The sequence below is a fragment of the Colobus angolensis genome, unplaced genomic scaffold (assembly GCF_000951035.1).
Source record: "Colobus angolensis palliatus isolate OR3802 unplaced genomic scaffold, Cang.pa_1.0 Scaffold11, whole genome shotgun sequence".
In the NCBI taxonomy this organism is placed as follows: domain Eukaryota; kingdom Metazoa; phylum Chordata; class Mammalia; order Primates; family Cercopithecidae; genus Colobus; species Colobus angolensis.
Genome location: NW_012112030.1, coordinates 13,968,164 through 13,984,002, shown reverse-complemented (window position 1 = coordinate 13,984,002; position 15,839 = coordinate 13,968,164). Strand labels below are relative to the sequence as shown.

The 15,839-nt window shown below is 34.5% G+C and overlaps 1 protein-coding gene across 2 annotated transcripts; it reads left to right on the top strand.

Annotated features, from left to right (window-relative positions):
- The first annotated feature begins 457 nt into the window (after nt 1-457).
- On the top strand, nt 458-9,430 carry RERGL (RERG/RAS-like). 2 transcript variants are annotated; one of them, XM_011954685.1, is made up of 6 exons: nt 458-562; nt 1,258-1,410; nt 1,683-1,739; nt 4,965-5,038; nt 5,985-6,133; nt 9,142-9,430. In XM_011954685.1, exons 2-6 carry the CDS (start codon nt 1,359-1,361, stop codon nt 9,422-9,424), a joined length of 615 nt encoding a protein of 204 aa, XP_011810075.1. In that variant the 5' UTR covers nt 458-562; nt 1,258-1,358; the 3' UTR covers nt 9,425-9,430. The 2 variants fall into 2 exon arrangements, with proteins under 2 accessions (XP_011810075.1, XP_011810068.1); XM_011954678.1 differs by lacking the exon at nt 1,258-1,410 and having other exon boundaries at nt 460-562.
- Nucleotides 9,431-15,839: the final 6,409 nt, after the last annotated feature.

Genomic DNA, 15,839 nt, shown 5'->3' with positions numbered 1-15,839 from the left:
TAAACTTCTAAATCGTAGATAGTTGTGCTCTTTTTATGATTGCATGAACGGATTTCCCTTTTTCTTTCACAGAAGAAACCCTAGCAGATATAGGTTCAGATACTAATAAAACAAACCAGCACAATCAAAGTAAATTTAGAGATGTTTACCCATCCTGTATACTTTTTTTTTTTTTTTTTTTTTTAGGATAGGTCCTAGGAGAAGGTAGATTCCAGGTACACAAAAATAGAGAATTGTAAGCTAAGGTTCTGTTATAAATATATACATATTGTCTTTAAACCCTTTAGGTCTAAAGAGTAACTCTAGTTTTTTAAAAAAATGTTATACGAAAACTGAGTTGAAAACTACTCTAGGAAAACATTTTAAAAGTTATTGTTGGCTGGTAGGAATATGGGGCGGAGTTGTTCTTAGAGAAATGAGAACAGCAATAAAAAGGAAGTTTTAAAAAAAGCTTGTCACAGGGCAGCATAGTTCCAGAAGACAGTACTGACCAAGAAGCAGAAAAGCAAGATGAATGATGTGAAACTTGCTGTCTTGGGTGGTGAAGGAACAGGCAAATCTGGTGAGTGGTGATGTCTTCTGTGTTATAATAGAGTACAGAAAGAGTGAGAAACTGACATGTTAACCATTAACCATGTATTTTATATATATTTCATATACATGAGAATACATCTATAATAACATCTCACTGGGATGATAGGCACATTATTTTTCATTAGGAGTTTCCATTTTTATAGGCAAGTAACTATGTTTATGGAATATATAGGCAGGTATAGCAAGATAAATATCTGAAATGTTAATTTGTATATTATTCTACTGATGTTTACAATTCATAGGAATAACAGGAAATTTCTACATCACTATCCCACCTACTTCTCCCTTCAACACACCTGCCCTCATACCTACTAGTTGCCAAACAATGGCCTTGATAGAACTCATCTGCTCTGAAACTAGGGTAGGGAGATGTTTGGAGATTTGTGGATTATATTTTAAATATAGCATTACTGAGATGAAAGAACTTTGCGGGGCATGGCTTGGTGGATGTCCTGGAACTGAGCAATAATGTGCTCTAACTTTGGAAGTCATGCTTTTGTTTTGTTGTGTTTTGCTTTGGTCTTGGTCACGTTATAATGGTAGGATGCTACCAGTAGGGCCACTTGAGCCTAAAGAATCATGACATCTTAACTGGCCAAACCCAGGAGCTGTGACGTGATGAACGGATACCAGAGGTTCTTTTTCTATTTCCTGGATTTGTAGGTCCCTACATTCTTAAATAACTGCAAATACTTCGTAGTGTCCTTGTGACTATTACATATAGTACTTGAAGCCAGACTGAATTTGATAGAGAAAATAAACAGATGTCAAACTTCTTGTATCTCAAATATGAGAAATCTGTTTCTGTTACAAAAGGTAAGTGGCCTTATGTTTTTGCGGTAATGAATTAACTGTATAGTGATTTAGATGTGCAGCGCTTTAAGATCACTTCCTTTTGAGTTTTCTAATCATTTGTTTGTACCATGGAAATATTGTTAACTACTATTTAGGACAGAATTTGATAAAATGTTAAAGTCTTTATTAATTCTTGAATACCTTTTATTTAAGAACTAAAACCTCATGCACATAACCAAATTTTCTGTTTCATAAAATATAACAGCCTTAAATCTAGATTGTTTGCTTTGCAGCTCTTACAGTGAGGTTTCTTACTAAGCGATTCATTGGAGAATATGCTTCTAATTTTGGTAAGTCACTACTCTAGACATTTTTACCTTAAAATTTTTAGCATCATAATTAAATCCCACTTAAGTACAGAGATGCATTTTGATAGACTATACCATTTTTATGCATATAAAACTGTTTGTTTATTCACATATTCTGATTAGAAATGCCAAAATGGGTGCTTGAATTAAATGTTCTTTTATGGTAAAATTCACCCAATTTGATGTTAAGACTGGTTTCAAAGTCTGGAACTGGAAAAACATTAAAACTAAGATCCTCTCTTCAAAATATTGTAGAACATGTAACTGAATATTTCTTGTAAGGTATAAAACAACTTTGAAATTAAGTCAACATTCTTTAAAAAATAAGAAAATTAATACTGAAACCACAACAAAGGAATAAAGTTTACTTTTATTGTAAAACCGTAAGAAAATAGGAAAATTATGCCTTGATTAAACATCGTATTATCTAAGTCATTTATATAAATGTAGAAACATTTAAAACACATGCCAGGGCATTTTGATAAAATTTTAAGATTATTTCATGAACTCTTCTGTAAATTTGTTTGACTAGAATTAGCATAATATATGGGAAACAATAAAACATAAAAAGTGTGAAATTTTGCCATAATTTTGAGCATATTTTTGGCTCATCAATTAAATATGATGGTGCTAATATCTTACCTCATTGAAGAAATGAGATGAGGAGATGATTTTTTTTAAAATAAGGATGGCAGATTACAGAAAATATAAAAATTGGGAGAAAGGAGAATGTTTTTGTTGGTTATTACTTAGACTAAGGGAATTTATGATTGCAAGTGTGTTTTTCCATGAGAAACAAACAAAAATCTTTAGCATTCAATCATGAAGTAGCATAATCAGAGTATCTCAGAAAATAGCTTTAATATATTACATTGTGTGTTTCCCTACATGAATTCAACATGGTATTTCAGTCCATATGACATTATGAACATTTTAGGGCAAGAGCCTGAAAACTGATTATAGAAAGTTGAAAACAAAAATAAAAATTCCTGTTGTTTCATTTGTGAGGGCAACGACATCAGTCAAAAACGTCAACATAACATAAAAGTTAGTTAGGACTTGGGCATGAGAAAATGTCCCAGAACTAAAAAATAAAACAAACACAGAATGATACACCATCCAAATAACAACAAAAGCCCTCAACGTAAACTTTGATATAGTATAGTTGTATAAACTAATGAAATGTTTACACATTTCTGGCTGTTACATCTCAATGAAAAATAAGAGACCTACAGACATTTTTGAAAAGCCAACCAAATGATCAAAAGCTCATTAACTCAGAGGGCAAACTAGCAAAAATGATTCCACTTTGTATATTAAAACTAGAAGGGGATATAATACAATTCTAAAAATGTGAGAAGTGATGACACTTGCTGGCAGTTTTTGAGATTTGAGAGTGAATAATTTTAATTGACTAGAAGGAAATAATGTGGTTTGGAGTCAAGAATAAACCTATAAAGTTTAGAAGAACCTGGCTAAAAACATAATTTAAGGTTTCATGAAACTGTAACAAATTTCATTAAATATAACCTGGTAGGAGGTAAGAAGTCAACCCTAATCCTCTGAGAGAATTTGATCAGATAAGTGATGTGATCTGGCTACAAGGTTCACTTTTACTTCTGTGTTGAGAATGCACTAGAAACAGGAAGGATGTTAGAGGAAGGATGGAAACAGATGACTTAGGAGGCTTTGTGATAAATTAGGCAATTAATGATGGTGGTCTAGACTACATTGTTAGCATTGGAGATGGTGAGATACAGACAAATTCAAAATATATTTTGAACGTAGACTAAAAGAATTTTAGAATAAATTTTAGAATAAATATGTGATGTAAGACAAATAATCAAGGATAATTCTATTTTTTTTTTTTACCTGAGAAACTGCAGTTATGGATATGCCATTTAACAAAATAGAAAATTGTAGAAGATGCAGCCTTTGCAGAGATATCAGGGGTTCAGCTTGAGGTGTGTTAAGATTGAAATATCTATCAAGTATCTAAATGGAGATGTCCAATAGTAAGTTATTTGTGTCTGGAGTTCAGGGATGAGGTCTGGGCTTCAGACATAAGTTGGGTTCATCAGAAATAATTGGCATGTGACGGCTGGGGACTAGAAGAGATCTGAAAAGGAATGTAAGAAGAGAAGAAATCTATGAACAGGATCCATGTTTGAGATGCGAGAAGTCAGTGGGGGCAGGGAGAGGTGAACAAAAAAGATTAAGACAGAACAACAAGGAATTAAAAAACTAACAAAAACTGGAGGCAGTGTTGCCTTGAAGGTCATGTAAAGGAAATACTTTAAGGAGGCAGGAATGATCAACTGCATTAATGCTACCAATAAGACAAATAAAATCAAGATAGAGAATTAACCATTAAGCCGTAATACATTTAAGCTAGAAGAAATTTTTCATGTTTGTAAGATGTGGCTAATTATATGGTAAAGAGGAAAAAGTTATGATATATAAGAGGGAAGTAGAATTGCTGAAGCCATGTCTCTCAGCGGGTGAGGAGAAATCATCACTAGCTGAGAGTGAATGGGTTTACTTTAGATAGGAACACAGATGTTCCACGCACAGTAATAGGATGGAATATAAATATATGGGCAAAAAGGTATGTAGGTGAATATAGATAGTGGTGAGATTCATTTGTAAGAAACATATCGGCCAGGCGCAGTGGCTCACGCCTGTAGTCCCAGCACTTTGGGAGGCCGAGGCGGGCCGATCATGATGTCAAGAGATTGAGACTATCCTGGCTAACACGGTGAAATCCCGTCTCTACTAAAAATACATTTAAAAAAAAAAAAATTAGTTGGGCGTGGTGCCACACGACTGTGGTCCCAGCTACTCGGGAGGCTGAGGCAGGAGAATGGCATGAACCCTGGAGGCAGAGCTTTCAGTGACTCGAGATTGTCCCACTGCACTCCAGCCTGGGTGACAGAGCGAGACTCTGTCTCCAAAAAAAAACCAAAACAAAAAAACAAAAAAACATATCTGAGTAAATACAACAAATACATGCTTTCGGTCACCAGCAATATAAAAAGGGCACAATACGATTCCACTAAAATGTGAGTGGTTGAATTTATCAGACTATGATTCAGATATGAGTTCACGTCTACGGCCATACCACCCTGAACGCGCCCGATCTCGTCAGATATGAGTTCACATTCAGAGTATTTTCATACTGACAGTGAATATGCAATATTTTTACAGAATCTATCTATAACAAGCACTTGTGTTTGGAAAGGAAACAACTAAATCTGGAAATATATGACCCTTGTTCTCAAGTAAGTAAAACACCTTTTTTATTGATTTATTGATTGACTGATTTTTTAATAATCATGATTTTGAAGATTATATGGCGGTAAGTGAAAAAAGTGAAAAGTTGCAGTGTTAAAACCGAAGTTTCTTCTCATTTTAATTATTAAAAATTTAAGAGATTATTTTCTTGTGTTGTTAATTCCATTACTTGGCATCTCTAAGTTCATGTCAAAAATTATATCGCAAATATCTTTAAAATTGCAACATTAGGCTGTTTCTATATTTCTATCAGGTCACAGTGTCACTGTCAGAAGATAATAGTTTAGTGGCTTATCAATTCACTTTTTATTTTCAACTAAGTTGCACTTATAACTAACCAGTTGTCAATAGAACATAATACATAAAATAGATTTTCAGTACAAACCTGCTTGTCTATTCATATGGGAAAACAGTTAAAATGGGATTATACAAATAAGAGAAAAATGACCATTTATTCAGGATTTCAAAACAACTATATGAGACAGATCATTTAGGGTAAATAAAAATATACCTTAAATATTTAGCTAAACCTTTATAATATTTTTTTATTTTTATTGATTTAAATCTAGTACCAGAAATCAATAGATATTCCACTCACTGACAGATAAATGATATATATTCACAACAAATATGTGGGTATTAGTTCAAAAGACAATTATTGTATATCATCAAATTTTCTGAAAAAGTGGAGATGTTTTTTTCTAGAAAAGTTATAAAATTAGATAGATATAACTTTATTATAGTTCTGTTTTACATTTAGTCACTTTTAATTAAGGACAAAGAGTAATAAAGAACTATATTTTAGAAAATATCAGTATTTAACATATTGATGTATCTTCCAGCTGAAGTGGGTCTCCATTAGTTGACTGTTTAAAGTATAAAAACACAGGTATTAGATCCCAACCACTCTTAATGTACTTGGTTTATTTTCAGACACAGAAAGCAAAATTCTCCCTCACAAGTGAGCTTCACTGGGCAGATGGGTTTGTTATTGTGTATGACATCAGCGATAGGTCTTCGTTTGCTTTCGCGAAAGCACTGATCTACAGAATCCGGGAGCCACAGACTAGTCATTGTAAAAGGTAAGGAAGGTATTTTTCATTCCTTTCTCCTTTCTTTTTAGTAAATCATCATATAGCCGTAAGCATCATTAGGAAGGGTTTAATACAGCCTTCCAATTACAAAATTTAACAGCCCTGAACAATTCACCTTCCCATTCCACAGGAGTTACACATGTAGTAAAAGGAGTAAGATGAGAATGCTTTATATCCTGGCTGCCATAAACAGTTATATGCCGTGAGTAAATGGCTATTTTACAAGACAGCTTCTATTGTTAACATGACACTCACTTGCAAAATAATGGTCCTTTGTATATAAGATAGTTCTCTTTCCAATCTTTTCTTTCCATTCTCACAAAAATATTAAGGATACTAAATAAATTCAGATTTATTACGTTTGGCATCCCGTGAAATCCAATTCCTAGTCACTGAGTTGTTCAATCTATCAAAGCAAAATAGACGGAATAATCAAACTGTTTACAAATTCTAAATATGAGAATACATTTTTCTCCATTTTACCTGCTAAAGGGCTGATCAACAATTCCTTATTCTTGTCTTGACACAAGGAACTATGAAAACATGATTGTGCCTTAAGCTATTGTTTCATTAGTAGATAAAAGTTTAAGCATCTGAGTTTCCAATTTAAGTTTTCCCCATTTTTCAGTCATTTTGGCCTTTTCCATTTAAAGTATTTTTGCTCAACGTTCTGATTGTAAAAGAGTCTTCGTGCTTTTAACCAATTTAGCCCTTAGAATCTAAATAGTATTCTAATCTGGTAAGTAAAAAAAGCAAAATATTACTGAGAATTGGTATATGTACTTTTAGTATCTATTTTAAATGCCCACTATAAAGAAATCATGGGATAATAATTGATAAAGTATTTCCCTGGAGTTAGATGATGTACATTCTTGCTTTCCTTTGATTTGGCCTAAGTAAGCCACTTTAATCTCTAGAGCTCATTTTTCTAATTATTTAACTGGTGGCAGCAGGATAGGAGAAATAGATGAGATTTTACTAAGGTGTCTCATAGCTCTTATTTCCTATAATATTACTGATATTTTAGAACTCCATTGTTTCAACCATTGAATATCTTATATTTAAGCATCATGATGTAGGTAAGGGACAGGAATAAAATTCTGACATTTCTTCAAAGTAATCACTCAAGAACACTTAAGAACATATTGAAAGTATAAACATTTGTATTGGACATTTTTCAGGAAATATTTCTAATTTATTGACTAAATAATTCTTTGAATGTTTTCAGTTCTCAATCTGTAAAAAGACTAGGAAAGCAAAATATATCACTATTTCATTAAATTATATCTGATATTTGTGGCTCACCCTTGAAAACCTATGTATATATCCTTCCTCATTTACCGTTTTCAATAATTTTATCAACTAGACTTAAAAAAGACCTTAGTAACATTTTTAAAAGTTCACCACACATTGTCATTTGAATGAAAAAGTAACATTTTTAAAAGTTCACCACACATTGTCATTTGAATGAAACCAACTTTTAGTGGAATCGGGGCTAGTAAGAGTTGAAGACTGACTGTGTGCACCCATTTTTTTCCTTATAGTAGATATCTTTGCAGTGTTCTATGCCTTTTAAAGCCTAGTGATTGTAATATATTCTTCAACTCAAACTATTTTTGTATTGTTTCATTATAACCAAGGAGAAAATATTGATGTTTGCAGACACATTTTATCTTAACAAAGACACATTTCTTAAACAGGAGAGTTGGACAAGTTCATGAGATTATACAATTTTCTCTAGAGCATGTTATAATGGATATTAGTGGAGCAAAAAACAGCAATAAATATTGAATATTTTTGCTTATGAAAATTTTATCTAAATTGACTGTTCAATTATAGTAACTGTATAAGTAAAGAGATATTTGCTAGCTCTTCCCTTGCAATTGATAAGGAACATGAAAAGTAACACTTAGCATCTTTCATTGCCTGGGCCTGCGTTAGGTATTTTTATATACATCATTTAATGTATACAGTCTCCATGAGCTTTAATTTCTGAGAATTCTGTGTGAAGATTATTTTACCATTTTTAAAACTTTGAATTTAGGTTCGGGGTAGATGTGCAGGTTTTTTACACAGGTAAACTTGTGTCATGGAGGTTTGTTGTACAGATTATTTCATCACCCAGGTGTGAAGCCTAGAACCCATTAATTTTTCCTGATCCTCTTCCTCCTCCCACCCTCGACCTTCCAATAGGCACCATTGTGTGTTGTTCCCCTCTGTGTCTCCATATGTTCTCATCATTTAGGTCTCACTTATGAGTGAGGACATGCAGTATTTGGTTTTCTGTTATTGTGTCAGTTTACTAGAGATAGTGGCCTCCAGCTCCATTCATGTCCCTGCAAAGGACATGCTTTCTTATTTTTTTTTTTTTTTGAGACAAGAGTCTCACTCTGTCACCCAGGCTTGCAACCTCCGCCTCCTAGGTTCAAGTGATTCTCCTGCCTCAGCCTCCCGAGTAGCTGGGACTACAGGCACCCACCACCACGCCTGGCTAAGTTTTTGTGTTTTTAGTAGAGGTGGGGTTTCACTGTATTAGCCAGGATGGTCTCAATCTCCTGACCTCGTGATTGGCCTGCCTCAGCCTCCCAGAGTGCTCGGCTTACAGGCATGAACCACTGTACCTGCCCGCTCTCATTCTTTTTTATGGCTGCATAGTATTCCATAATGAATATGTACCACATTTTTACATTAAAGGAAACTGAAAGTGGGAAAGATAACAATCATATTTTGGTTAGTAGACAGCACCAGAATTCAATAATAGGTCCATGTTACTTCAAACCCTGTGCTTTAAGAGCCTTGTTGCTTCTGTGCTATTTACATTTTATTTAAAATGATTTTAAGTAATTAGGGCTATGTGTAACAATACACACACATGACCATAAGTAACACACATACACACTATTTTTTCTTTGCTTTATAATCCTTTGGCTATAAATCTGTTTTTTTAAAAAAGTTGTTAAAACAATCTTGCTAAAAATTGTGTATCTCTCTTTCAGAGCTGTGGAATCAGCAATGTTTTTGGTTGGCAACAAACGAGATCTTTGTCATATGCGAGAGGTTGGCTGGGAAGAAGGGCAAAAGCTGGCACTGGATAACCGATGCCAATTCTGTGAACTGTCTGCAGCAGAGCAGTCTCTGGAGGTGGAAATGATGTTTATCAGAATTATCAAGGACATCCTGATAAACTTCAAACTCAAAGAAAAGAGACGACCCAGTGGATCTAAATCAATGGCCAAATTGATCAATAATGTATTTGGAAAGAGAAGGAAATCTGTTTAGTAGACATGAAATGAATATGAACCACAGCTGTGTTTTCAAACATGCAGTTTGCCTTTTTGGTTGTTGTATCCTGTTCACTCTCCTTCACACAGAACCTTTCATTTATTGTACAACACTGCACTCACCCTAACCTACTGGTGGACAGTTATCCAGTTTGCCTTGCCAAATATACTCTGCTTATGTGAATTTATTAAACGACTATGCCATAGTTTGTGGTTTACCTTTATTTTACAGAGTTCTTTTGAATGAAATGGGTACTTACATTCATACAGTTAATAGATTACAGAGCTTAGTTTATCAATCTATGAAAGTTCTTGATTTAATAGAATTACATGCATTTAATTTAAAGGTGTCTTTACAATAATTCAGTAGCTTACATAGTATTATGCATATTTTGTAATAAAACTTAGGCCTTAAGCAAATTCCTTCCCCAAGAGTATATATATTCGGTAGTTGATCTGATGAAAAAGTCTACCCTTCTTCATTTTCATGTATCACGCTATGTTAGCAAGGGTCATTGTCACAGATATGTTAATTTATAGAGCTAAGGTCCTTTTCAGATCAAAAGATTTAGAAATTCATACATCATAGGGCAGACAGAAGTAAAAACTTGTTGGGGAATTTATAACCTTAAAGGCTTTGTTGCCCTGAAATAAGTATTTGTGGATTAGGTACAAACATTTTGGTTCTTTTCGAGTTACTCTAATTACTGTTTCTTTCCGAAGGCAAGTGTCTACCTCCTAGACCATGGTACCACTGCCACAGCCCTTGTGGACCTTTGACGGAAGATGTCTTTCAAGTTGAGATCCAAGGCTTAATTTTGGCCAGATTGCTGACAAATCAAGGTTAGGTCTCAAGCACAGGAAATGATGACAGCACGCAATGCTACATGTACATACTTGATTAATAAGTATTGTCAAGACCCTGGGGACCCAGATGGGTGAAGACCTTTAATAGAGAGTGTCAGAGTGACCTTGGAGAGGGGTGAAACAATATTAAGCTTGATAGGAGAAAATTCACTGACATGAGATCACTCACCAGGAGTCACAATGCAACATTGTAAGAGTGACACCTAGAGCTGGTCTAAATAGATTTGCTGTTCGTTAGAAGTCTGACCTTGACGATATACTAAAGTAAAAGTAGTGGGAAAACAGAAGCTTATGTGGTAGTGTACAAAATTGATTTAGAATGTTTATAAAGACGTGAGAAGCTTAGTGGTGACTCTGCTCTCTGGGTGAGAGTTAACAGTAGATCCACTCCGTTGTTTCGCATCTGTGGATACTACCACTGAACTGTGCTGTCCCATATTTCAGATCCTGAAACAGCAAAATCTGGATGCTAGCATTTAACCTGCAGCTTGTTATCTACTCTCCCAGCAACCTAAGAAATGGTGCCATACCCAGAGTGGAGGTTTTATTTCGGAAACTGACTGGTTGGATACTCAGAAGTGATGTGCTCAATCAGCCACATTGACGGAAAGTTCATATTGTGGACCCATGCGTTGCTTCCATCTCTGCCACCATGGCCACTGTCACCGTGAGTCAGTTACATAAGGAGAGATGCCCAGAAAGGAGTCAGGTGGATATCTGACGGCCAAGTCATCCTGTCCAGCTGGTTGCAAAGTTATATCTCTGCTGGGCATTACATGATACACAAAAATCTGTGTTTTTTTTTTTTTTTTGAGACGGAGTCTTGCTCTGTCGCCCAGGCTGGAGTGCAGTGGCCGGATCTCGGCTCACTGCAAGCTCCGCCTCCCAGGTTCACGCCATTCTCCTGCCTCAGCCTCCTGAGTAGCTGGGACTACAGGAGCCCGCCACCTCGCCCAGCTAATTTTTTTGTATTTTTAGTAGAGACGGGGTTTCACCGTGTTAGCCAGGATGGTCTCGATCTCCTTATCTTGTGATCCGCCCGCCTCGGCCTCCCAAAGTACTGGGATTACAGGCGTGAGCCTCTGCGCCCGGCCAAATCTGCGTATTTTATGATTCCTCTGAGAGCTATCCTTTCACATACTTTTCCTTTAAAACTTATCGTGATGAGTATTCCAGCTTTACCTTTTACATACTCTAACTGGAAAAACTGTTAATCACTGCCTAGAAACAGTGTATTACATACCAGTTTTCTTACCCTACATTTTTAAAGTGGTGAACTTTTAAAAATGTTACTAAGGTCTTTTTTAGTCTAGTTTATGAAATTAGGGTAAATGAGGAAGGATATATACAAATGTTTTCAATGGTGGGTCACAAATATCACAAATACTATATAATTTAATGAAATAGTGATATATTTTGCTTTCCTAAGTCTTTTGTACACAACAAAGTGTACTTCCTGAAATTCTGCCAACTGAGATAGTTTCTGTTAATAAACTTCATGGTCATCTCTGTGTAAGACTGTAATGAGGCACAGTCTTCTTCTGGTTGGCATTTAACGTATCAGGTTTGAGTAAGCACAGCTTCCCATCAGCTAGGAACATTTATATTAGATAGCTATGTAAGTGAAAAATAAACTTCTATTGTACAAAGTTGTCTTAGCAAATTTAATGATGCACTCTTATGGTCAACTGTTTATAAACATTGTGTTAATTTTTGAGTTTTAATATTGGCTATGTATACATATATATTTATCAGTACAAGCAGTTATACTTGAATATGGTTTTTGTTTTGTTTTTTCTTCTGGATTATCTCCTTTTCAGAGACTTGGTCTTCATTCCTTAGAATCATTTTTCCAGTTAAAGATTATTTGGGGATAATTTTGCATTAAAAATAACATTTATCTATGTTAAATGTAAGAATCTAATGTTAAATGGTAATTTTTAATAGTTTAATTCATGCATATGTACCTGTGATAAATCAGATCAAAATTTTTCTGTCAAAGGTACTGCTTATGTTTCCATATGTTTTAATTTTTTAATTACACACTGATGTTTTAGAAAATTGACCTTGGATGACACATCGTGTCATAAGGAATATATAGAATGGAGTAATAAGAACAAGAATTTATATTAAAATTTTTTGATGCAGTAATTTTAGAAATGAACAGCTTTTTTTTCAGTGATATTTGAAATTATTAGATTAATTCTACCTTTGATAATGTGACGATTTTAAAACAAAAATGCATTTTTTGATACTTCTCCCATCAAAAGGTTGTTCCAATTCCCTTCCTGTTGACGTGGATCAGTTTTACGGACTTGTCTTAAACAGATTGAGGCAGAAGTAACGTGTATGACTTATGAAGCCAGGTTAGAAAAGGAGACACAGACCCCATCTGTTTCTCTCCCCCTTGTAACTCTGCTTTGGAAGCTATGAGTCAACATGTATGGAGGCACCAGGCTGGAGACAGCACATAGAGTTAATGACCACATAACCACTAGATATACAACCAAATCTTTGGGTGATGCCAGCCTACAACCTTTGGGCTACTCCAGCTGATGGCAAGCGGAACAGAGATAGGTGACTTCCATAGAACTCTACCCCAACTACAGATTTGTGAGCATAGTAAATATTGTTTTCATTTTGGAAGTGTTACATGTCAATAGATAACCAGAAAAAATAATTCATTAAAACCCTCAGCAACTCCGTCATTATGAAATACTTGGCTTTCTTACTAGGGAAAAATGAGATGTTAAAAGGAATTTTCCAACCAGATTCATAATTGTTTAGAACATGATATTGTCCCAATACCAGTTTTCTCGTGAACATAATTCACTTCTAAAACAACTTGAAAAAACCTTAAAAATAATAAGTTGCATGTTTCCGAAGTGAACAAAAAACACATACCTACAGAGAAACAAATACATCAACATTAAGCAATAGAATATTGTAGTTTGAGGACAGCAAGTGTGTCTATAAATCTCAGAGCTAGCCAAGCTGTATCACTAGGCCGGGAATTGCCTATACTGCTTCTAGCAAGAAAGATGCTGTCATTCATTTTGGATGAGCTTCAGTGAGATAACACATAATGAGGGGCAACAGCTGAGGAAGGGAATGCCAAAGGGGAGGGGTCTTTAAAATGGTTTTGATTTAATACAAGGCATGCACTATTAATAAAGAGGTTGAATGATACCTGTATGTTTTATAGGTTTATAAATTGGCTGTAGTAAAATGTTTTACATCTTAGATCACTAGGTATTGTTTCAGCTTATTATGGGAGATATCTATCTAGAGTTGACTGAATTGTATTAATCTGAACCTAGTTTAATGATGCCTTAACATTTTTATGGGGGAATTTAATGTTTGCAATATCCATGTTCCTTATTTGAAAGCGTGACTTATAGGTTTCTCATCTTCCTTAAATTATAAAATCCTTCAGCTAATAAAGGAAAATGATTATAGTTTGCAAAAAAGGCAAAGTCATTTAACAATCCATATAACTGTCTATTGTAGGGCTTTGCATAATAATTGTAATTTAGCTATTAAAGATTCTAAAGGCAGTTATCAGTCATACTCTACAATTCTGGGGAATCAGGCAAAGCCCAAATTATTTAAAGTATTTTAAATTCCCAAAGAAATAAAGGCACACTATAAATTTGAAATATAGTCTATAGTGACAAGATATTTCATAAGAAAAGAAAAAAACTTCATCATAATTTTCAAATATATAAACCACCAAACATTATTTTTCTTCCTTTTGGATATAGATGTAACACAAGTTTATCTTTAATAATGGAAATATAAATTACTCTAAGAAGGAAATTTGCAGACTATAAAGTATCAGTGTCAATGTGAAACTTGACCAACATTTTAGTGGTCCTGGAGCAGCTAAGGCATAATGAATTAAGAAAAATGTGAGTGACTGAATCACTTCACATTACATGAAAGAAAGTATAACCATGAGTTGCCTCTATGATTTTTAGAATGTTTTATAGAACATGAGCGTTTAACAACTAGACACATGAAAACTTGTAAAAACACATGTGTAAAATCAAGCTGATATATTTTTTCAACTATAGATTTAACTTCAAGATAATATGATAATTAGGGTCATAAAACTTAGAGATATTTCTATATAAAAACACACTCAAAGGTTAAAATTTTTTGATTGAGTTAAATATACTGTCTATGACTCAAACAGTAAATATAATTGTAATGAAAGACCAGTTGTTTGATTTGATCAGAAGATTTTGAGGCCTTCAGTGAAATAAGTCTGTTTGTCATGCAAAGTTTGTTTTCCACAATACATAACACATTAACCCGCTTAAAAATAGTATAAAGTTATGGAATTAGATCACTAATTTTTAAATAACCATATTACAGTTAAACACATTTGTTTGCAGACTAAGAAATGTGTGTATACATATTCTTAGGTAAAATAATGGTTCTTTAGGACGGGTGCGGTGGCTCAAGCCTGTAATCCCAGCACTTTGGGAGGCCAAGATGGGCGGATCATGAGGTCAGGAGATGGAGACCATCCTGGCTAACACGGTGAAACCCCGTCTCTACTAAAAAATACAAAAAACTAGACGGGCGAGGTGGCGGGCGCCTGTAGTCCCAGCTACTCGGGAGGCTGAGGCAGGAGAATGGTGTAAACCCGGGAGGCAGAGCTTGCAGTGAGCTGAGATCCGGCCACTGCACTCCAGCCTGGGCGACAGAGCAAGACTCCGTCTCAAAAAAAAAAAAAAAAAATAGTGGTTCTTTAAATGAACTTAATCTCTCAGAAAGAATACAAAATAAAGTGAATTAAAAGCAAAGAACAGAGATAGCAAAATAAGAGAAGAAAGGAGGATGATCAGATGTGAGAAATGTCTCATTCAAAATCATAAACTTGGGAAAAGGTAAATTCCCAGATGGGTTCCTTTAGGACAGAAAGAAAAAAGTGCAATTATAAAATGGGGAATAAGTGGATATATACAAATATAATAGCAATTGATTTAAAATTCCAAAAACTGAATAGGAGCTCAGTAATTTAGCATGATAATTACTTGAGTAGGCATGACCCAAACATGTGAGTGAATAGTTTAGAAGAAAGGAATATAATTGAAATACTATGAGGTAATTTTCCCATTGTTCTCAGAACATCAGAATTGGGAGAAGAATTTGTAGTCATGTATGAAATATTAGAGAAGTAAACATAAAATAAAGGTTTACAGATGGAGATTTTGTGTCAAAAGGAAAAACAATTTGATAAAACCATCTTCAAAAATAGATTTATATCCACTATAGACTACATAAAATTGACTTAAATTGTGACTTGTGAAATTCAGATTATTTTAAGAAATACACTCCTGAAAGTGAGGACTATAGTGCAGTGAAATGGAATTTAAGGTGGCTGTGGGCTCCCTTTTCAGATAGCTGTGTGAATGCATGTGGAGATGTGGAGAAGTGAAGGAAAATAACTCAAGGCTGTTTTCAACTCTTTGGGCACTTTTTTTTTTTTTTTTTGAGACGGAGTCTTGCTCTGTCGCCCAGGCTGGAGTGCCGTG